General features: G+C 36.5%; 1 protein-coding gene across 23 annotated transcripts in view; it reads left to right on the top strand.

Annotated features, from left to right (window-relative positions):
• Positions 1 to 23974, top strand: part of AFDN (afadin, adherens junction formation factor) — a 129542-nt gene that overhangs the window by 79029 nt on the left and 26539 nt on the right. For all 23 annotated transcript variants that reach the window (XM_063329154.1, XM_063329146.1, XM_063329138.1 and 20 more), the window contains 5 exons: positions 425 to 690; positions 1222 to 1365; positions 3307 to 3505; positions 5313 to 5416; positions 7981 to 8067. In XM_063329154.1, coding sequence (XP_063185224.1) covers positions 425 to 690; positions 1222 to 1365; positions 3307 to 3505; positions 5313 to 5416; positions 7981 to 8067 — 800 coding nt within the window. The remainder of the gene's footprint in view (positions 1 to 424; positions 691 to 1221; positions 1366 to 3306; positions 3506 to 5312; positions 5417 to 7980; positions 8068 to 23974) is intronic.

Here is a 23974-nt window from a genome sequence, read left to right as displayed (position 1 = left end):
TGCAGTTTGTTATTTAACTGCAAGAAGCTATGGAGTAATTGCAATATGCATTTGAAACAGAAGAATATAAAGTTTTTAACTTATTATTAAAAATAACATAAAACCTAGTTTACTCAAGTGAGGACATGATTTAAGTGTCAGATATAACCAATGATATATTTGCATACTAAATATTTCCCTAAAAGAATTTATTTTTGTTTCAAGAGTTAAAAAATGTATTTCAGCTGTCAGTTTAATGTTGCTCCATCTTGAAAACCATGAAGCAGTAAATTTATTTCTGAAAGTCTGTATAACTTAAATACATCTAAGTTCCAGCTAGCATTCACCAGCCTGGGTTAGGTGTCTCTGCATTATTATTTATGGCCTGAAGCAGTTGTACATTGCAGTAGGTGAATGTGATTTACTTTTTGTTTTATCTCTGTAGATGATGTGCTGCATACGTTGACTGGAGCTATGTCCCTCTTGCGACGATGTAGAGTGAATGCTGCTCTGACTATACAGCTCTTCTCCCAGCTGTTTCATTTTATCAACATGTGGCTTTTTAACAGATTAGTTACAGCCCCCGATTCAGGGTTATGTTCACATTACTGGGGAGCTATTGTTCGTCAACAGTTGGGCCATATTGAAGCCTGGGCAGAAAAACAGGGTTTAGAATTGGCTGCCGATTGCCACTTGAGCAGGATAGTGCAGGTGAGTGTGTATTTCTGATTAACACTTCTCACATAATTGTATATTCAAAAAGAATATCTGTGTATTCTCTATTCCTAGAGAGTAGGATGTGGACACGTACAGTTTGCGTGAATCAATCCTGGAACACTGAAGTAGCATGCACAGACACAAAATAATGTTTTCAGCATCATTAATATTTAAGCTACAAGTGAAATTAATAATCAGTGATTTTTAGCCAACATGCTGTTCAATTTCTGTTTATAAGACTGAGCTATAAGACTGAGCTATAACTATGCTGAAAAGAGACAAGAAGAGTAGCTGAAAAATTGATATGCCTTATTTATGATAGGTTTAGTATTAATTCATCTTGTAGGTACAGGAGTTATATTTAGTGGTTGTTTCGGAGATACTTATGTTGCTTATGTAACAAGTCTGGCTTCTTGCTTTGTCTTTTCCTATCTCTCGTCTAAAGAAAACTCAGAAACAAGGCTTAAGGTTTTATTTCTGGCTTGGATTTGTCTCCTATGACTTTTTTTTTTTTTCCTCTCCTAGGCAACCACATTGCTTACCATGGACAAATATTCCCATGCAGATGTTCCAAATATTAACAGTACTTGCTTTAAGCTGAATTCCCTGCAGCTCCAAGCTTTGTTGCAGAATTATCACTGTGCTCCAGATGAACCTCTCATCCCAACAGTAAGTCTCTAATATCACTTGCTGTGCTGTTTAACGTACCTGAGGAATATAGACTTCAAGTAAAAACACTGGCTGAAAATAGCCATCTTACTGTTGATTGGTTTCACGTTGTTCCGAGAAGAGTCAGAATGGACAATCTGCTCTCCATACAGTAAGTGTCAGTGGTGTCAGCCTGCTTCTGGCCACCAGCTTTGTTGGGTGTACTTCACTGCAACTTGAGCAGGATATTGCTGAAAATCTCTCTTACAGCAAGTTGGAATGTAAGGTAACACCGTGTGTTGCGCGTACTCAGAGAGGGGTCACTGCACCTTACACTATTTGCGGATAAAACTCAGTGAGGCGGCAGAGAAGTGCACAGAGCACTCCCAAAAACTAGTTCTATGTATAACCACAAGGAACAAAAATTGAAATTTCAACTATAGAAATCAAATGAAAGAAGCAGGAACACTGAGCATTTTTTACATGTGGGCTGTAAAAATCCATGAATCTTGAATCCCATCATATAAGCAGTGGACGGATTGTCCTCTGATGGACAAATGTATACATGGAACATCTATGCAGAAAGATATATATATATATATATATATGTTGTTTACAGAACTGTTTTTTATCTTGATATTTAAAACATAAATGGCTATTCTAAGCGGTAGCCATGGGAACACTTTTGGCAGAAGTCAAAAGTGGTTTTGTGTTCCTTGCAGAATTGTAATCATATGTGGATGAAAACTCTTAAGGTAAACCCTGATTATAGGATAGTTGACTGATCTCAAAAATCTTAAAAGGTGAAGATAATCTAATATTTATATAACGGGATGCATTATCTACGAAGTTTATTTTTAATAACTTTGTATACCTCCCTTTATTAAATCAAAGGTACTAATACAGTGGTTCTAAGGGTGTTACTGGGGACTTCTAGCTTGGATATATTTTTACATATTGGCTACCAAACCAAAAGGTTTTTCCTGAAGAAGATAGCTTATATTTCCTTTTACACGTAGGTAGAATTACATTGCTTATTATTATTGTTCTTTAGGGACCTTTAAAGAAATATAGTGTTTGATTTGACAGGTCCTTGTGTCAGGGGGAGGACTGCAGTAATGCTAGTCTCGTTGAAACATAGGGATGAGTCAAACCTGAGGTGATTTCTCACCACTCACTACTCTCTGAGTAATGTGGGCTAAATGGAAGAATGTAGAAACACAATGTGGTGTTTGGACGTTTACTTTCTGCGAAGTTGTATCTAGTAACAGATATCCTACTGAAATCTTAAAGATCTCTCTAAAATACAGAAGGAAGACTACTGTGTGCTACATGCAACTGCAGTAGCTACATTGTGAAAAGTACACTGTTTTCATAGAGCTTTTCGTGATACTAAGCATTAACAGTTGTGCACCAAATGTAAAACTTTAAAGTTCCCTGATGCACCTTGAGTGATCCTGCTCTTGTGTTGTGTGCTTCTACAGTGTTATTTAAAAAATAGATACCTCTCTTAAGGGTTCCTTCACTTTATACGGGTCTCCCAGGAAATGTAGAATTAAATTAATTCTATAGAACTTCCAAACCTAGGGAACTGTATATGGCATTGGTCCTTTGTGGGTCTGTGTGTCCTGATGGAGCTGAAAATCCTGGTTTACACAAGCTGTCTGTTTCCTTTCTATATATTTAGTCTTACAGAAATACATATGTATACTCAACAAAGTGTCAAAATTTAAACCTACCTGTGATTCCACCTCTGTACATGTATGTTCTCTGCTATATAATTTTAATATATAATGGAAAATATAAAATTTAATGGAAATTATATATTATTTATATTATAATTATTATTTATAATTATTATATATGATTATTCCTATTATAATTATTATATAATTATATAATGGAAAATATAAAGTTTAATGGAAAATTAAAAGTAACAATGCCTTTCTGCCTTCTGTCCAGGAATTGATAGAGAATGTAGTAACAGTTGCAGAAAATACGGCTGATGAACTTGCTCGCAGCGATGGCCGAGAAGTCCAACTGGAAGAGGATCCTGACTTACAGCTACCTTTTCTTTTACCAGAAGATGGCTATTCCTGCGATGTTGTCAGAAATGTTCCAAGTGGTCTACAAGAATTTTTAGATCCACTCTGTCAGAGAGGTTAGTTCTTCTGTTGTTTTACAATGGTCTTCTATTTTTGATGTAGTGACCACAGAATGCTACATACATAGAGAGAGAGAGAGAGAGAAAGTAAGTTGTTTACGTTTAACTAAAATATGTTTCAATCTTTTTATACTGTGTTCTTCAAGTGTTTACTTTTGCAACCCATAAAAAGTATGCAGGATTCTTTAATCTTTACCCTTTCTCCCTGTCCCTTTTGTTCACTTTCAAGGTTCTAAATAAGCAGTGCTGAGTTACTAGTGCCTATTGAAACTTTGTTTTGCATTTGCTCCAGAGCATTTTTTGGATTTTGGTGCTAGAGCAGCAAAAATTTACATAAATGTGAAGTTTATAATACTTCAGCAATTTCACAGTCAACTTTTAAAGCTAATATAAATTAAATAGTTAAGTCACTTTTTTTTATTTACCAGCTCCTTACATATAACATTAAAAAAACATGAGCTTAAAGTAGTTCTTTTAATGTTCATCAGTGTGGGAATGTATGGTTTGGGCATTTGTAGTTCAAACAAAATTTCAGATGATGAGTAAAGAGCTCTTGTGCTTGGATGAAAGTGACCTAAACTTGAGAAAGTAAAGCAGGGGGAGTCTGTCAGAGAATTTACAGTGAATGAACAACTTATGATCCTTATCTTGTGCTATTCAATTTTATGAGAAGCGTTTTTGTTATGTAATTTCTTAATAACTTTCTACTTAAAAACCATTTGTTCAAAAATTTCCACAGGAATACCATGTTAGGTAGGACAGCAAAGGAGGCTATCGGCAAAGCAGACTTACTCTGTCCTACAGTGAAGTTTTGCAGTCGTTGGTTCCTACTTAGTTTATAGAAAAGCCGTATTCTTTCATTTAAAAAAAAAAACCAAATAGTAGGAAACTGACTGTTCTGAAAGTACAGTCAGTTACAGAGGACGTAGTCATGAGACTAAAGACGACTAATAGAATAAAACCTTTAATTAGTAATTAATTTGCTGTACAAATGTCTGTATTGTTATTACAAGCAGGGCCTTCTTAATGCATACATTCAAAATTTTACCTTTTACTTGTCCCTTAAATTATGCTGAGGGACTGGTTTTCAGTAAATCAGTGTAATTTGCAGTAACTCAGTGTAAACTGGATTGCTGAGAGATAGTCTTTGTGAGGAGGAGAATCTCATCTGTTTGGATAGAGTGATTGGTAATTTGACTGTGGTGTGGATTCTCACTGTTCATGATTTAGGAGACAATGTTGGATACCTCTCAGCTGCTGTGGCTCCTGTTTTCAAAACTGTAGGAATTGCTCAATTTACAAAAAACAAATCAAAGAAAACCCCCACTTGCATAGTTGCATTTATAAAAAAAAAAAAAAAAGAGTCTCCAGGTGAAGCTTCACTTCTGCCAAATCTATGCTGAGACTGACTGGCTAGACTCTCTGCAAAGCGTAAGATTTCTGTGGTGATGGCGTATTCAGAGTGCTGGTGGTTTGTATTCTGGAAGATGACTTGGTGTTTCATATCTCTCTTGAGTCTGGTTGGTACAATCAACATTTTTCAGCCCAAGAGATTTCTATGAGGTTGTAGTGTTTTTAAATATGTATGTTCCACAGGAGCAGCAGCTATACTGCTGTAGGATTTTGTAGATGCCATAAAATTTCACTGAAGCACATAATGGCATCTAACATGCAAGATTCAACATAGTAATGAATATAAAAAGATAAATACAGCTATTTGGTAGTTCCTTGTGGCAGGCTGTTCGATTTTAATTAATTTGTTGAGAAAACACAATGAGTATGTTGATGTTACTTTCTCTTCTAGGTTTTTGTAGGCTAATACCTCATCCACGGTCGCCAGGCACATGGACGATATACTTTGAAGGTGCAGACTATGAAAGTCACCTGTCACATGAGAATGCTGAGCTAGTAAGTATTGATTCCGTGAATAATTGTCAAAACTGATACCTTGGCAAGCCATTGTGTTTTATGTGATGAGTTTTAATCCTTATTAGGAAGAACAGACTTCATCATTAAACATAGTTCATCAGTGATTTGGTGAATTTAAGGAACTATTTGCAGTTTTTTGTAAGTCAGTGCTTTTCTAGGCTGTGGCATGATATAATTCTCATGTAAGCAAATTTTGTCTGTTGTGTTCCCGCACCCTGGGGGTAAACAGTGAAGAAATTCCTTTTAAACACATGCAAAAATATATATGGACAAGCATCTGTAAATAACTTGAAATGTGAATAGAGCTGCAGGCTGCTTTTATTTATAAACTGGCAGTTACCAACTAAATGTTTTGTATTAAGTTGTGATCTGGTACTTTTTTTTTCTGCTAGGTTTTCAGGAAAAATTATTTAGTTTTCCTTTTCATTATACTTATCAAAGAGGGGTTTCACTTTAGTGTGAGGTAGCTTTTTTTTCTGTTGTGTTTTTTTGGTTTTGTGGGGGTTTTTTGGTCGGGGTTTTTTTTTTTATTTTTTGAGTATGTGATAGCCAAGAATATCACAGCTACAGAACAACTTGGTTTTGGAAAGATACGGCTTTATGTGAAATAATTTTTAGAGCAACTAAAGAAAAATAGCTTCATATTTATAATTAGCATTTCAGTGAAATCAGGAAGACCAACATGAAACTAGAATTATGTTTCTAAGGCCTTCTATGAAAAATACCTGCCCCTCGCTACTCAGAGGGACTTGAAAGCTTCATTTACTCTGTTCAGAACTTGGCGTTTGTTAGATGACATTATGCAGCCTCGCTGCACTGGCCCAAATAACATGTTTACAGAAGGGAGCATCTCCTAAATCTGTGTAACTGATACAGCAGAGCCTAGTCTTGAACTGATAAGCCAGGCTCTGCAGGCTTAGTATCTTGGTTAAATGGGCATTTGACTGAGTCAACTATAGCAGCAACATTCTTGAGGCACCATGCTCTTCCTCCTCCCTTTGTTGCTCTAAAGAAGTGCATTTTTTAGAGCTAGTGGAAAGAAAAACCATCTGAAGTTATACTAGGTACTTGCTGTTTCTCATACTAAGAACAAGCTAAAGTAGAATTCTGGCCAGTCTTCCTTAAAAAGGCTTGATAAGGGAATGCAGGATGAGTGGGTGTTACTGTTTCATTCATCCATGGAAATTAATACCATGTAAGACTGTTCAAATAACCTGATCTAATCATTCTTCTCTCCGGTGCATGTACGTTAACGGTAAGCTTCAGAGTTCTACGAGTCTTTAGTCTGGTGTCTGAGCAATGCTCTGAATGCTGGTTCACAAATCACCTCTCAGTGCAACACGTCTGCATAATCTAAGTGCTAGTTAGATGTTCCAGTTTATATCCATGAGGTCTTTTTTCGTTTGGTTGGTTTGGGTTTGGGTTTTTTTCCTTACCCCAAGCCAAAACTACTCTCACAATTCTGCTTCTGTTGGTAGTCTGGGGAATTGCCCAGGCTAGGAAGTCTCCTCAAATTATCACTGAAGAATTTCTTTTATTCTTAGACCAAGAGGGAAATTCAGTATAGACTAATGGCAAAGTTATGTTCCTTGTGGCGTACCTTTTCCAGTCTGTATGTTTCTTGTTGAATTACTTTAATAATGTTTCTATTTAAATTAATGGAAAAAATCCTAAATGAAGTAGGAACAGATTCTGTTTTTCTGCCATCCTTGGCACAGGAGTGCTAGAATACTCCTAGCTTGAAAACTACTAATAAACTATTAACTTTCTAATACTTGAACTTAATCAAAAATTGTTTAATTTTTTTTAATTAATTTCCGTTGTTTATATTTTCACTTCATCCTGGATCTTGTGGAACTTGCAGTTTTTAATATGAATACGAGCTCTAGGGTGCTTTAACTTACATGCTTCAGCCAATGAAGGCTGTGATGGTAACTTCTTGACTAGAGGGGTCTGGCAATGTTGCAAAGATACAAAAAAATTAGTGAACGTGTTTAGGGGCTTGGGTTGTTTTCGACTTACAGAGTTTTCAGAAGTGAAAGTTTTTGGAACTTTCTTTCAAGGCTTTAACTATGCCTTTGAAATGAATTGGCCTCTTAGTATCTTTGCAGAATCATCTTTTAGATGCAGCGCTAAAAACTGGGCTCTGTGTAGATCACCCTCACCTTTCTAATAGGGGCATACTGAGTCCGAACTTCAGTTTTCATTGAAAGTTACTATGATTTTATAGACCTGTTAACATTTCAAATTGTGAATCATTAATAATCTCTTTACTGAATTAGAGAAGGAGAAACAAGGGGTAGACTTCAAAGCTTCAGCAGTGTTCAAATGTAGTATTTGATAATGTGAATCCATATTTATGAAATGTTAGAGATTCTACCTTTAAAAAGGAGTGCCAGATATATTATTTAGAGTGCGAGATCTTCTGCTGCACTAACAACTTTGTTTTGATGGTAGATGAATTATTTTACGCAGTAATTTTCCTGGCCTGGCAGTGAATATGAACTCTTGACTTTTTTCTTCTTCCCTTCCCTGCTTGATAGGCTCAGCCTTTGAGGAAAGAACCTGAAATTATCACTGTGACACTAAAAAAACAAAACGGAATGGGACTGAGCATTGTTGCTGCCAAGGTATGGAAGTCAGTTTGTGTAAGTGTGATTGAAAAAAGCTTTTTTTTTTTTTTTTTTTTTTTTTTTCCTCCTGTCAGCCTACTGTGGAAAATGTTAATGGAAAAATCTATTTCTTTTAAGTTTGTTGTGCACATCATGTTGATCATACTTTTATTCTGGCTGGGGAATGTTTTGGTAAAATACACAGATGTGACCAATACAAGAGGAAACCTAATGTCAGTGTAGCTATGACATTTAAGTTTAAGCCTCTACTACAGGTTTATTCATTCTTCAGAGCCAAAAATTGGCAGTGTTGATAAATGGAAATAAAAACCAGGCTTATTTAGCTGAAAAGTAGCAGAAGTATCTAGGAAAGAAAAGCAGTAAATATAAAGAATAAAATGCGTGCTTTGTTTTTTTTTTTACTTAATTTGTTGAATGAATAAAATAATTAACATATATGTTAAAGTTTGTATACTTTCTGCTGTGAAGACACCACCTTATCTTTTGCACAGTGTACATATGCATGTATGACTTCAGTTTTGCCTCATTATAGTAGAGCTACAGTGTATTAAGTAGCTTGCTGAAGGAGGGTATACCTCTTGCCCTGACTTGCCAAAATTGTGGGTGTATACTGCTCTTAGTAGCACTAGAGAGTAATGTATAGAATGCACATACAACTCCAGCCACCAGATGGAGGACTCCACTAGTTGGTTGGTTTTGCTTTATTAACTGGGTCATATAGCAGACGTAATCTTTGAGTTTTAAGCTTGTTATAAATTATGCAATGGTGATATCCAAAAGTCCGTCTTGTAAATATGTGGTGTACAACAGGTAGAATAAATCTTTCCTAATGTCTCTCCACTGTGTAGTACATGAAACTTCAGAATGCTGTAGTCATCCTTGGCAACTAGTGCATGGGCTGAAAACATGATTGTTTTACTGCTTTTAAGTTATCTCACATAGTTAATTGCTTCTAAACAGCACTATTTTTTTTTATACAGCTTTGATTGTTTCATAGTCTGTTCTTGAGTCGGTAATCTTGCACAATATCACTTTTAAGATTTATTTCTGACATCTGTAGAGGAATATCAGGTGTCAGGTGTATGTTGCTAACAATCAGCAGTTATTGAGGAAACTATTCAGGATCTGAAAAATGTAATGCACTATTCTGCCCTTATTTTGGTGAAGTGGGTTAATAATTTGAAAAGCAAATGCTGTATCTTGAGATATGCCAGATTAAATGTGTGTCAGATTCTGACTGCCATCTGCATTTCTGTTGAATGTTTCAAAATATGCAATGGAAATTATTTTTTTTTCACTTTAAACTGTGAAATATGATTTTTTTCATGTAGAGAGAAGCAGGATATAATAGGGGGGGAAGTTTCCCATTTCACTGGAGCTGGCTGGCTTCTATATGCTGTTTTAACAGCTGGCACTTCTCTTCCATTAGCAGTATGTAATAGTGCTACTGGACAGTGTGTAAACTTGATTTGAAGGTTTTTTACAAATTGTTTAACCAGTTTCACGATTTCTTTAACATGATCAGTGATGGAAGCAGCAGTCTTCATCTCAGCAGAGTTGCAGAGACACTTGGTTCAGGCACTGATTATATTTCATCTAGCTGCTGTGTGCCCGCTGCAATATTGGAACTCTGATTTTAAAAAGCGTTATGGCTTAAATCTTGATCTGAAATAAGCAAGAAGCAGACTTTTATTTCAGCTTCAGTGTAGAATAAAATCTTTTGCTTAATTCAAAGTCAGCAGAATGTTCATTGGATAGAAATAATCATCTCGCATTAAGTGTTGAAACAAGTTGCTGTAGTAGTTAAATAGGATTATTTTCAAGGGGTTGGTTGAAGGAGTTCAAAGTTGCTGATTTTAAGTAAATAATAGCATGTTTTTCCTGTAATAGGCTTCATAAAACCAACAGAGTAAGGAAGAATACACAGGCATTAATTTTCTCAATCTAGCCAGAGCAGAACAGATCAGAGAATTGAGTGTGACCGAGAAGCTAGCAAGAGTGGGTGGATTTTTTTTTTCTATTCCTATCTTGTTGGCTTTTACTAATAATTTTTCTGACACGTCTCCATTCATGTGTCTTTTACCAGCATAAAAAATAAAATTCTCCTTTTTTTCCTTTGGCTGAGAAAAATGGAGGAAGAAGTCCGGTAGACTATTCGTTAAAATTTTCTAAACGTTAACTGGATAGAATATCTGAAATGAGAGGGACAGGCAAGTGTGAGAATAAATTTAGGTTTTTCTAACTTTTATAATAGTAAAAGCTTGGCTATCAAATGCTGATATGAAAGTACCTTATAGTTGATGAAAGCTCATATTCAGTTTCAGAAATACACAGTTACTGCTGCTGTGCACAGGATCCCAGTTTGCTGACCCGCTTACATTCATTGAACTATTGGTTTCTAGAGTGCTTCAAAAGTGGTGTGATAAAAGAAAATGCAGGGACTGGTCAACAAGGGGCCCTGCTCCAACCAGTGAAAGACAACCCTGAAACTCTTCAGCTTTGTTTAGGAAGACAGTTGTCTTTTTCCTGTGATGTGACAAAGTAGTTGCTCTCAGTAAGGTGCCGTGAGAATCCCTTTGCACATCAGCGCTGACCTGCCTTTCTTGTTAAGTCTTAATGGACTCCTCGTACTTGTCACTGGCTTTGGATGAAGTTGGTTAAAATATAGGTTGGTGATACTCTAGGGGAGGAAGAAATGGGCCAATTCGTAAGGAAATTACGTAAAGAAAGATAATTCCTACTGACTACTTTTATTCCTTCTACCCGTTGCAAAAAATCTGCGCTTTCCTAGTAATCTGTGCTCATCTCTGAGGAAACATCTGACAGATTTATCATTTGACAATTTGTTGAGGTTTTTATTAGTTTGCAGGGTTTTGTAGATAAACAAAGTCTGTGCCAATTAAGAGTTTTTAATGGGAAAATTAGATACCATACCTTACATACCCCTTCCACACCAAATGTTCTTAATTACCAAGTGATTGTCACACCTGTGCTGCGATTGGAAAAGATGATTAGAGTTGAAGCTAAGGTTGTACAAGCAGAGGAGTGATGCAGCTTGCATTGAAATGCTGTGCACCTGCTTATTCTTATGATAGATGGATTCAGTTTGTGATACTAGGTGATTGCAAGCATATTGACATTAATGTACAAACAAAACAAAACCAAAGGAGGTGAGCCAAGGAGTACATGCAAGTGTTAGGTCCCTGGGGAACCCTGTATTTGATCCTCTTTCCACCTAATGACAGGTAAAATGTTTAAGTGCATTACTTCTAGTTAACTAAAATACGAGTAGCTGTGAAATAAACATTTTACAGGGCTGCCAGGAGTGCTGGAGAAGGCAGAAACGCTGCGCATCACCTAGTTGGCCTCGCGTTGCTGTGAGGGTGTTTTCTGAGGCAGGACAGCCCCTTTGAGCAACCGTGTAGTAAGCATGTACGCTATATGCAAACATAACAGAAAAAACAAGTTTAGTTATGAAACAACTGTTAGCTGCCAGAGCACTGTAAACAGTGTTGTGCTTGTTTGGGTTTTGTTTGGTTCTGTTTTTAAACTGGGAAGATGCCTAACAGCATTTCTTAAACTGAATACACAGATTTTTATTTTTATTTTTATTTTTATGTAAAGTTAAATTGTATAGCTTCATATGTGATCCAAAAAGGTAACTTCTTGTTCTACCCGTTTGTAGGTGTTGCATGTTTTCTTACAGCAATACTCCTGTAGCTTCATTAGCAGTAGCTTTTGTAATAGGTGTATGGAAATGTAGTTGGTAGGAGTGGTCGGGCATCGGGAACAGTATTGCTTTTTGAGGTTGTGTGCAGAATTTGGTTGCTCTAACCCTGAAAGATGTTTTGATGTTAAAAGCTGCCTGACTCCCAACCACATTGTGGTTAAGTTTTTATGAAATCCAGATGATTTGGAAGCAGCGTGTGCATGCAGTTTACTTTAAAAATATATCGCTTTTTGGGGGCTTTCGCATGTGACTTCTTAGCCATCTGTGGGCCAGCACATTACTTCCTGTTTAATTTGGAGGGGTTTTGTCTTTTGTACAAAAGGGCTCCCTTTTTGTTTTTCCTAGCAGTTTTCAAAGTTTAATAAAGCCTCTAAAGCAAATGGAAGTCAGAACAGCATAACTGATTACGTAAGAGTCTGAATACTGTATTGGTTATAGCTGGTGTTGATAAACGCTACGCTGTGTCATCGCATCCAGCTCCCAGTTATCTTGATGGGTATCTTGGAAAATCCAGCAGACTAGAGCGGTGGTTGCTGTTGAGGGCTGGAAGAGAAGTGGAGAATTGTTTTTTTTCTTTCAAGGATCTGTAGTCCCGGAGATCAAAATGTGGTTTTCTGTTGTTGGAAGAACAGAATCCATGGTAAGTCTGTTCAGGTTTCTGTTGGGACTGTTTTTCTCTGAAGTTTTAAATACTATCCCTGTACTTTCTCCTGCTCTCTTGCTTGTTTAAACCTGCCGGTAGTTATTTGTTCGTGTAGCAACGATGTAATACAGCATGCAGTTAAATATAGTCAGATGTTAGTAGCTAACTTGCTAAAATCTAGAAAGAAAAAACTAATTTTTTAGCTTGTTCTTCATATGCACTTCTCAAATTTGCGGAAGTGACTGTTAATATTTAAAGTTTTAGGTGTGATAACTACTATTTTACTGTGGCAGAGCATGAATAGCATGACCTGTGATCTGTTTACTTGTCATAGTGGTTGGCTTTAATCCAGGTTGCTCTAAAAGTCTGTTTTCCCTTTATAAAGTCTTAGTAGAATAATTAAAATTGACATCCCAAACAGTAGACCCCTTCTGAAAAGACCAGAACACGCAAATATGCCGCAGTTAGGATATCTTATGTTCAACACATTCACAGCATAGAGGCATTTAAATTCTGTTTAGATTGCTGCTGCACAGAAGAAAGGATTCCCGTGTTCTGCAAGAACGATCGAGCAGGTTGTGTTGATTAATCTTTGCGTGATGGTTATATTCATTACTATGCTGCTATTTAGTTCTTTAAAGTATGGCACACTTCTACTTCTTTCTCAGTCATCTTTTATTAGCATAACAGCAAAAGTTACCTTAAAATATATACAAGCATCTTAAAGTACATATGTATATGCCCCTACTTGCGTATAAATCAAAGTATATTTTCTAGGGTTTTTTTTAACAAATAGATTAAATATTTTAATAGTGCTTGCTAAAATAGGATGAGATGGTGATAAGGCGTTTCTTTTTTAATAGAAGAATTTCAAACACTGTGTGTAACAGTTCATCAATAAATATTCTGGGGAAGGGGCTTACTTCTCTAAAAACAAGTAGGTGGCATCTTAACCATAAATAATTGGTATTATTTGGTGACCTTGTTGTTCTTAAGATTTAATTAAATCATTCTCAGTTGCTGTATTTTCTAAACTGTTGCTTGTCATTTTATATTTAAAAGTCAATTCTAGGTGTTAAATTTAAGGAGGGTTTGAGACTACCAGCAATATCAATTTCAATATGAAAATTTTCTGAAAGTTAGTTCTACAAATATCTTTCAGGTGATATGTGTAGAAGGAACAGGCTTAAACTTTAATTTTAAAATCTTAATATTCTTTTCCCCCAAAAAAATTGAAAATTAGGTCTATAGATAATAGTACTGGTAAAATAATATACAAATTTCATACAAAATCTCTCTACTCTGCGTTTGCAAATATAGACAGTTGATGGGATTTTTTTTTTAAACCACTTCTTAGCTTTTTACTTGCGTTCCAGGTCTTAAGATTATTTTTTTTAACATTTCAGATACCTCAGTATCTGAAGTTGTCTTGTGTCTATGCTTTCTAAGTATTTAAGGAAAATTTTTGCCCTTTCCTCCAAGTATGAATTAATTGAAATGTTTGAGTAAGAAAATTGAGATATTGTTTAGTTTCAGGTTTTTTTGGTTTTGGTTTTTTTTAATGTTTGATACTAATTCACATCAGCGGTGTAAACTACTGATCTTGCCTTAACAGGCTTCTTAGGAGGAACTTAAAATAAAAATACAGTACTTAATTGTCATTTCCAGCACAGATTTCTCTGTCTCTGGAATAAGATAGCGTGTAAGTTGCCAGTTTAGTCTTCACCATAAACAGATAAGCAGCTATGTGTTAGCAATTTGCCTGTTTCTTGTTGATTCATAACTTCCAGTGGGGTTTTTGGTTAAATTTTGGTACTTTGTACATGCTCTATAAAGTTTTCCTATTGCTTTCATATGCTGTGTAAAAACTAAAGCTTATGCCAGCACAGCATGATTTTTTTCTTCTCACTCGCTGCGAGACCGCAACTCTGCTCAAGTAGAATGTTTTTGTCTTTTATATTTGCTTGTATTTAAATTGATACTACAAATGGGTCACCCAGATGTTTGTATTTAATACCTTCCGGAACAAACCGGGTTTTAAAATTCATGTGCCAGTTCCTCCTTGGACTCATATCTTCTGTATGCAGGCACTTGCTAGCAAGTCCCCAAAAGTTATACTGCACAGATGTTTTAGCTAGAATTCCTCCACCAGACTTCGCTCAATTCAGGCATTCAAATAACTTCAAAAATTCTGTTTAGATAACATGTTAATACAGCATTTTACTTTTAATTTTTTTACTCCTATTAATGAAAAAGATTTTCAGAAGTTAACTAATTCCATGTAGACTTATCCCTGTATGAATAATACTCTCAATTGGAGTAGAAATTTAGTCGCTTACTAAGTGACAGTGTACGCATAGATACTGAGTTAAGTTGTATCCATCTGAAACTGCAGAGCAGCATTGTGGGGAAGATTGGGCTGTGGGGGGTTTTTTGGTTGTAATTTGTCCTTAGCTATAGAGCCAAGAGACATTTCTTCGAAAAAGCGCAGAGATACAGGGTGGGTTTTCTTTCCAAAATAGATCGCCCAGTGTGTCTTGCCTGTAAAGTCCTATCCACAGATGTAATTAAGCTGAGGCATTAATTCAGAGTTGCCTTAACAGGGAAGAGCATCACAGACTCTGCAATATGATTTGTAGATTGGCGCGTAACTCTGAATAGCCCTTAGTGTGTCACTGCTCATGGAGTATTTATAGCAAACGTACATTAAAAAGTTAACCCTTGTTTGGGGAAATAGAGCTCAACCAATATATTTTCCTTGAGCTCAACAAAGATTTTTCCATTGAAAGAAAAGTGAAATTGAATCAGACTCATGTATTTAATTTCTTTTCTTAAAAATTAGGAGTGCTTTTATGCATTTGTAGACTATCATACGAATTTTAAGTTGCAGCATTTATAATAATGAAAGAGGCTTCCTTTTCAGAAAGGTTAAGGAAGGCTAATGAATAAAACTTGCTTAGTCTTTTATGAATGTTGCGTGTGAAGCGTTTTCCCTTCACTTATGACTTTTCCCGTTTCATGAGAGCACAATTAGGGAGGAACTGTTGCATACTTGATTGCAGTCTCAGAATGAGACTTTAGGCCAATTGCTTTAGCTATTTTGTGTAGTTGCTTTGGTTTTCCTCAAAGATTTCTTTTTAGAAGCACTCAATTTCCAGCGTGTGAGAGAAATCACGTTAGAAATTGATACGCTTCTGTCTAGCGCAGAAGTCAGCATGCCTGCTTTCCATGTTTATCTAATTGCCTTATTAAGGTTACCAAATACCATAATTTGGTTTTTATTTAAAAAAATTTTAAAAAGGCTACCTATGCAAAAGCCTGCAGTATTGCATATTTTATTAATGCTGTTTCAGGAATTCCATTACAGAACATCTTGGATTATTTGGTCTTTTATCTCCTGGGAGAAGCACACTTCAGGAAGATAAGAGGGTGTATTCGCTTGCTTGCTTTGTGTGCAAGTCAATCTTCATGGCAGACATTCTTTTATAAAAAAGTAACAGATAACTCTTACTCTATTGAAGAGAACAACAAAACTCTTCACTCCTTTCTCTTTACTCCTTTTGAGGCTATTTATAAATAGAGCTTCTGGATACACTGGATGTAAAGTTTCTAGGTTGTTGGATGCTTCAGAGTCCCGTGATAGCATGCTGCTTGTAGTCTAGCTTTTTTTTCTCTGAATAGTAAGGCCCTTATTTTTCATCTGTTTCCCACCCAGTGCAACTTAAAGCTACAATGAAATTATTCATAGATGTTAAATGCTTGATGTTTCTTTGCCTGTGAATAGTGTTGACTGTCACCACTGCCTGTTTTGTTTAATTGGAAATGTTTTGCCCACTTTTGACTGTAGTTCATCCAACTCCAAAAATATTTGGGTTTTTGCCCCCACCATGGAGGAGAATTAGAGAGGAGAAAGCAAAGCAGAAGTTTACATATGTGGAGCATGGGTCAGTTTTAAAATTCTTTTTAAGTCAGGGTACGACATGACTCAGAGCAGCTGTAGCCACAACTAAGAGACCAGTTTTACATACAGTAGGCTGGTTCACCTCATTTATATTTGGAAATTATATGGGGCATGCTATGAAGGATTTTGTCTAACGATGACAGATTTCCAAAGTCTTTACATTGGTCTTAAGGCAGTAGAGGCCTTCCCCTCCTCTGACAAAGTGGTTTTTTTTCTGCCAGAGAAGTTTGCCCTGACTGGAGGTGAGACCAGTAGCTACAAAGTTGGTCTTTCTGATTCCTCTGGGCTGACAGCAAATAGTTCAATGAGTATGTTCGGTACATAAAGTAGATAAATATGTACTTATCCAGATACAACCTACAAAATGCATGCAGCTTTAGGCAATGTGAGTGTTTGGGTGATCAGAACCCTTTGCTTTTGCCTCCTAGAGAGTACTTTTGTAAACTGGCTGCATAGTTTAGCAAACTGGTATGCTTTAAAATGCTTACAAGCTTAGGTTACTTAAATGCTTCTAGACTAATTGCTTGCCAGGGAGGTCAGACTGAGACTTGATTCTGTTGCATAAACTTGCCTTTAAGGATGTTTATAAAAACTTACAGAGATCATCTACGTAAACTTAAGAGTCTGGAATCATAGAATTAGCTGTGATAAAAATCAGTAAAATCTACTCTGGGTGTAGGCAGATAAAAGATTTCAGGCCTGATAGCTGGTATCAGGCTTGATAGCTACGTTTCAGTCCTGTTTTGTTTAAAGACATTTTAGTTGCAGGCATTCATGCTGCTTTTAAAATCTTTCATTTGTATAAAATACAACAGAGGCTTAGCACAGAAGACTGACTTGGAGAGTGTCACCTTTGAAATGTTATAAGAGATACCAGGTCCTACTGTTTCAGCAAGGTATATTTGTGTACGTATATACATGCACATATATGTGATATCTACATCATTAAAATGAAATCTTGTTTAATGTTTGCATAACTATGCAAAATCCAAGAAAGTCTTGAAAATTGCTTCTTTAAAAAAAAATCTCCAATGATTTATGTGACCCATTGGAGTGTTTTGACATGTAGTGTTGGTATCTGAAGCCACTATAATTGGAATATTACTTTGAAAAGGTTGGTAACTATGACACTTCGTGGATTCAGTCAAACTATAATTGGAGACTGAAGACACATTCACTTCAGGATTACTTTTTTATATTACCATTTATGTGAACCTTGAAACCATTTAAATGTATTTAACACAGGAATCTTCAGATCAGTATTGAAAGGTCATTAGGAACACTTTCTTGCATTTTGTGTAAATAAAAGGAGTTCTTAATGCATGTAACATATTTAAAAAAACTTGTTATTGAAGTGTATTATTTTCTTTAATCAAACATGATTCTGCCAGTCTTTATCAGAAGCTATTCATCGCTCCAGTTTTATTGGAGTGATAAACAAGGTATATGAAGCTAAACAGGTATGAGCAAATGATGGTTTAGAACAAGTAATAACAAGACCTTACTGTTAATTGTCTGGAGCATTACCGGTTTGGTTAGGTGCCGTACTTGCAGATATGTTTTGCAGATGCATAGTTTTTCTTTAATTACTTAATACGACAATTTTGCTGTCACTCCTAACAACTGGAAAAGTGTTTTTGTAATAGTTTCCGTAGTTTTAATTCTAATGATAGCTATTGAAATAACTAGGTCATCCTACAGATCTATTAAAACTGCAAGAATATTACTAACCTCGCAGAAAGTACTAGTTTGAGGTCCACCTTAAGCTAGTTGTGGGGCTTGATGTTTGAGGATGGGAGTAGCTTAACTGTTCCTCGTCAACAGATGGACCTTCATTCCCACTCTGATACCTTCAGGTTGGAGTACTGGTGGGGCTGTGTGGTGTCTGAGCACCTCCAGCCCATCATACCACTGGTGGCAGGTCCCTGCATGGCGTGTCATGTGTGGCTCCTCTGGGAACCTGGCTGCATGTTGATGCTCACTAGAAGGAGCTGCCTGTTTTTTCCACCATGCCATTACAGCTGCTTGTCCTGGCAAATACCAACTGGGAAGGAGGAGCGGGCGGGATTTCTTCTGCCCGCTTTTAATGCTTCTGTGGTGACTGAGTCACCAGCTGATGGGCTAGCTGTGTTGCTGCCATTAGAACATTCTATCTGATGTTCCTGTTATTCAAACTGCTGCTTTATATACTGTTGTGCTATATGGTGTGTTCTGATTTTATGGCTGAGGTAATGGATACAAGCCAAAGTTTCCTGTGTTTGTTACTGACAAGGGAGTCTTATAACTCATCTTGGTGACATAGCAACGCTAGTAGTAAAATCTGTTCTCCTTAAATACTTCAGTTCTGTCACTTTTATTAATTCATTACTGCTGTAGTCTTGTACATCCTCAATTTTACATTCCTCTGATCTAGGAGTAGGTGTTTCTTTTTTTCAGATCACTGTAGTTTAATCTTGTTCTCTTCCTTATTGCTCTGATTACTCCATAGAAGTAGCTGTAATTTTTTTTTAATGCTACCGCTTCTGTTTCTATAGTTCTCATAGTAATTTTTCAAGCAAATGAAGTAATTTGGGCACAATCCTCTTAAAGCAAGGAGGGGCGTGCAAAGTAATGCTAATTCTGAAAACAAGTATGGACTACTGTACACTGGTGTGCTGCTTGATAGATGGCCCAGGTGATAAGTGGATGCTATGGAAAATGACTTGTTTTCATTAGGCTGTCTCAAAAGCCGAGGTTAGATTGCATTATCCAACTCAGTCCTTTGGCTTCTTGAACATCATAGAGGTTTTTGTAGTCAAGCAGAGAATCGTACTAGGCTTAAAAGGGGCAAATACCCATTTTAACAACAGGTATGAAATCTTTGCATACCTTTGTCTGCCATAATCATAGTCAGCTGAGCATATTTTTGTATTTTTTTTCCTTTTGATGCATTAAATGTGTGATTGACTTTGCTCTGTTGTATCGACTTTGTTTTCCTTCCATCCTCCTGTTCCCAGCGAATTTCCAGATTTTGTTTTTGAGCTTGCAGGCTATGTGACTTGAAGAGTGGAAATCCTGTAAACAAACCTAATATTTGAGGGGTTTGTTATTTTCTTCACCTTCCAGGTTATAAATAACATAGCAATGTTATTTATATTATATATGTAATGAAAAAAATTTAAAAAGTTGTTGTCTCTCAGGTGAGATTTTAATGTTGACCCTTTTCTGTTGGCTTCAGTCTGTCTGAATTCATGAATCTCTGAAATAGATAGCTTTTTTTTGAAAGACCTGGAAGCCCTTGCTGAAGTTCTGTCTGGTTAACTGCTCTGCTCTGCAGTTTTTGGTCATATTTTCAGATGAAGTTCTGTTGATACTGTAAGCCTATAACTCATCATACAAATGTGTAATAAACAAGCCTCTCTGTGTTTTATTTCCTTACTTTTATTTATATCCCCAGGCTTTAATTTTTGACTCCACCTTGTAAGATTTTTCTAAATATGTTTTTGTCCTGGGGTAAGAACTATTTGAAACTAGGCTACTATGACAAAAATAAAGCTAGTCCTCTTTTCTAAAAGCTTACCTATCTTACATGTGTCCCACTTTAAATATTGTTACACAGTGTATGTGGGCCACACAGATGCAATAAAACCAGATCGAAGGGAAACAGAGCTCCTGCTGAGTTTTAATTGCTGGATTTATTGATAGTGTTTCATACCTCAATTTTTTGCTTATCCTCTTGACTTGTAGCTCCTTTTATTCTTGCTCTTAATGAGGAGGACTCATTGTTTATTTACTTTTTACACGGTAGTCTGGTCATTTAAACAAACCTTTTCCCCTACATTGTTTTCTTCATTTAGATTTAGGATAAAGACCTGAGTTATCATTCTAAGCATGATATGATGCTGCTTCTGTATGCAGAAGTGTGCTGTGTTTGCCTTTACCTCCCAAGTAGGATTAGAAGATCTATTAAAATTCCATGTAAATGCGAAAGTTCCCCATTGTCATAGAATTCCTGCAGCAACCTGTAAGTCACGGCAAATTTAGGATTAATTATTCTCATACTCTGACTAAACTCAAGTGCCTGCCAAACTTGCAAGTGTAACATGTTAACATCTTTCAACTTGTGCTGTTTTAAAGCATTAAATGACTTCTTAAGATAAGTGTAAGATGATAAGAAAAACTTCATACACGTATTGCATCTCATGCAAATGCGTGGCTTCATTCTGGGTAGTAGACCTAACCATTTTCCTCAGTTTCCCACATGCGTTGGCTACGCACATCAGTCTTAAAGATGACAAAGCCCAAGCATGGGGTGGGCCTTGGCAAAGTTGGGAAGTGTCTTTTGGGTACACTTGCCATGCAGGTTATCAAAAACAAAATGAAGATGTTTTTCTGCTGTGTAGTTTGCTTCTCTGTGTGTGTCTGCATGTATGTGGCTTTTTTTGGTTTTGCAATTGTTTTGGGACTCAGTTTCCACTAGAATACTGTTGCTCGGCAGATGCTGCTCAGAGCTGCTTGACAAGTCAATAGGATGCCTACAGTAGGACTTAGGAATTTGAAACAGTTTAAATTGTTGGGTTAAAAATCACTTTATTCACCAAACAGTGAAGTCTGAGGCTGTAGCAGAAAAACACCGTCACGCTGTTTTAACCCACTTGGGAATTACTTGGACAGTGTTTAAACTGAAATATTCTCCGTTAGGTCAAACTCGGCATTTCTTTGTGTTGCTTATTAAAAAGACTTCCCTAGTGGAAGTTCATAGGTGTGCTCTAAACACGGGTGAAGGTTCTTACATTTAAAAGATAAACAGTTCCTGGCTCGTACTTTACTTCTCAAAGAGGGCTTTTGGGTTTCTGCCAGTGAAAAGCCCAGTTCAAGGTCTGATGTGAAGAGCCTACCTGAAATTTCCCGTAGATACTCCCAGCCCCTGACGATTACACGTTTGTTAGCATGGGTACACAGTTGCTGTAACCTGATAAAAACTGGCACAACAGCTTAACAAGAATAGTGTCACCCCCCCTTATTGATCCAGGCCCCTCTCAGCAACCCCCTTTCCTGTATGGCAGGTCTTGATGTGCTGTAAGCAATTTAAGGAAGCTGATTTGATTAAAAACAAAGCTTTTATTTGGGAGGAAGGGGGCTGCGGAGGGGGGTCAGCTTAACCTCCAGCCAGGTCTGTCGTGGGACCTGCCATGGCGCAGTGGTGCCGCTGCAGGTCCCAGCGCAAGACAGAGTGGGAGCAGGCAGGTGGATTTTTTTTTTCTGACGCTCTGCACTGCTAGTGTCATTTACTACTAATTTAGAATAACATTTTCTTAAAAAAATACTGAAACGTGTAAATAGTGCTCCACTGCTGGCCTCTAAATTTAGTTCTCTCTGCTTTATGTAGTTTTTGTGATTGGGGTTGTTCTTCTGTACTGAGTATTTAGCTGTATTGTAAGAGCACAGCATGGAGGTATTCCTCATTTTGAAGCTTAGGTCTAATGTACTTGAGTTATCAGAACTTTTAAATGTAATATAATTCCCATTCTTCTGTTCTTCTAATTCTGATCAGCTAGTATCTTCCTTATAAAACTTTTTCCCTGTGGTTCTCTGCTTTGGCTATGCATTGTAAGAATAGATAACACTTAGGGTAAACGAAGGAGATCTTCAGAGTGGAGTGTTAGGCTTTTGCAGTTCAGTTCGGGATTATTGTCACCCAGGTAACCTGAAGCCTGTGTTGGTGGCTTTTAATGTAATGATTGGGCCTGTTCTGTAGAAGTGGTTCTTCCAGTTGAAAGGTGTGAGTAAAACGTGTGGCTGCTACTTTGGAAGCAATAAAGAAGCAGCATTATGTTTGTGGCGTTTTTCAGTTACACTCCTTGAAAATTTTTCTTAAATTATTACTTAAGGGAAAGGATTTCCCAAATTTTTCCTTAAAAAGGGTACTATAATTTCACTTTCTGCTAGGATTGTGGAAAAACATTGCTTCAAGTGTGAAATAAAAACATACAGATTGGTAGCAGTAGAGAGTTTATTAGAGGAGGCTTTTTTTTTTTTTCTTTGAGTTTCTGCATTGACTTTCTACATTATTTTTTGAAAAATACTTGTAAAGGTTTTGGGGGTTTTGTAAATGGCTGTATATATACTTGAGAAAATGTGCTGTAGGTTAATTAATCCTGGGGGAATAAACCATCTTTTTATGCTTACTACATTCTTGCTTTCCACAATCATTTATCTTCTCTACAGTTGTGTTCTTCTGTTCGGACTAACAACTTTACCAATACACGTGCTTTTGTTATTCATAACTGGAGAAAATAAAGAGAACTGACATATTACTGTTATTGATGCACACGTGTCATTGCTCTGTTTTGTTTGTGGGGGAATAGTTTTAGTTGACCTTCATATTCCTTTGAAAGAAAGCAGGTTAATAAGCAGTTTACAAAGAAACCTCTTTTATTGTAATGTCAGTAAATGATAGGTGAAAAAAACATGTGGTGTGTATGAGAATTTCACTCAATGTGGAGCTTAGTATGCATGTCTAACCACATATTAACATCCTTTTTGTGCCCTTAATTGTACGTTTCCTTCTAATGCCGTCTCCTGGAAGGTGGAACTGAAGCAAAATTAGGTCCATTTCAATAGAAATTAAGAATTTAGAGTCAAATTACGCTAAAGTTTAGGGTAAAAGTTGAAGGGAGGTGATGAGTTAACTTTGAGGATGCTTACTGAGAGGTCTTCCCAGGCGTAAGTGGGAGCACAGACATGTTGTGAGAAACATACTAAATGGCATGTGAAGGAGGCAGGGAAGAAACTCATTTGTCCTAATAATATCTGAGTAGATTTGGTGGCTGATAAAGATTTTTGACGTAATCTGAATGGAGATTTATTTTTAAATCATTTTTTATGCTTTCAAAATTCGTTTTGTATTTAGTGAAATGACTTGGAGTTAACACATCTGCTCGTAACTTCTCTTAGAAGAACAGGAAAGGGATTGACAAACTGTATAGGCTTCATAAAAGCATTAAAAAAAGAAGGAACAGTGTAAAATGTCAGCTCCTACAAATCGTAATGGAAAATTAACTGTAAGGCTTAGTGTTTAAGAACATTTATATTCAGAGCTAAAATCCATCTGATCTGGTATCCTCCAGCTGTGGGATATTTAGCCAAAAAAACATAACAAAACAAGTGTAAGATGGTTCCTCCTAGTTTCTAACTTTCTGTAATTTCAGAATGTATTATATCTGTATCACTTTTTCTGAAAGCCCTTGCAGGGCAGTACCATGAATCTGTGGTCTTCTTTGCGCATGTTTACACTTTTGCATCTACAGCAGTCTTGTTCCTGTCAGTTTCCCAATTAAATTATGAAATACTATGGAAAATATTCTCTTTTGTTGTTTTGGGGGGTTTTTTTTGGTGTGTTGTTGTTGGGGAGCGTGGTGGTGGTGGTTGGTGGTTTTTTTCGTCTTTTTGTTTTGTTTTGTTTTTTTTAACTTTATAAAATATGCTAGCTGATAGCATGAATAAGAAAGCTTTGTCTTTTGGCTGATTAGAGAGATGATAAATAATCCAGCCTGTGCCACTCATAATCCCGTAGACCTTCACTTCATTG

The sequence above is a fragment of the Chroicocephalus ridibundus genome, chromosome 3, assembly GCF_963924245.1.
Source record: "Chroicocephalus ridibundus chromosome 3, bChrRid1.1, whole genome shotgun sequence".
NCBI lineage: Eukaryota > Metazoa > Chordata > Aves > Charadriiformes > Laridae > Chroicocephalus > Chroicocephalus ridibundus.
The sequence above is the reverse complement of the archived record's forward strand: the minus strand, read 5'-3'. Positions and strand labels throughout refer to the sequence as shown.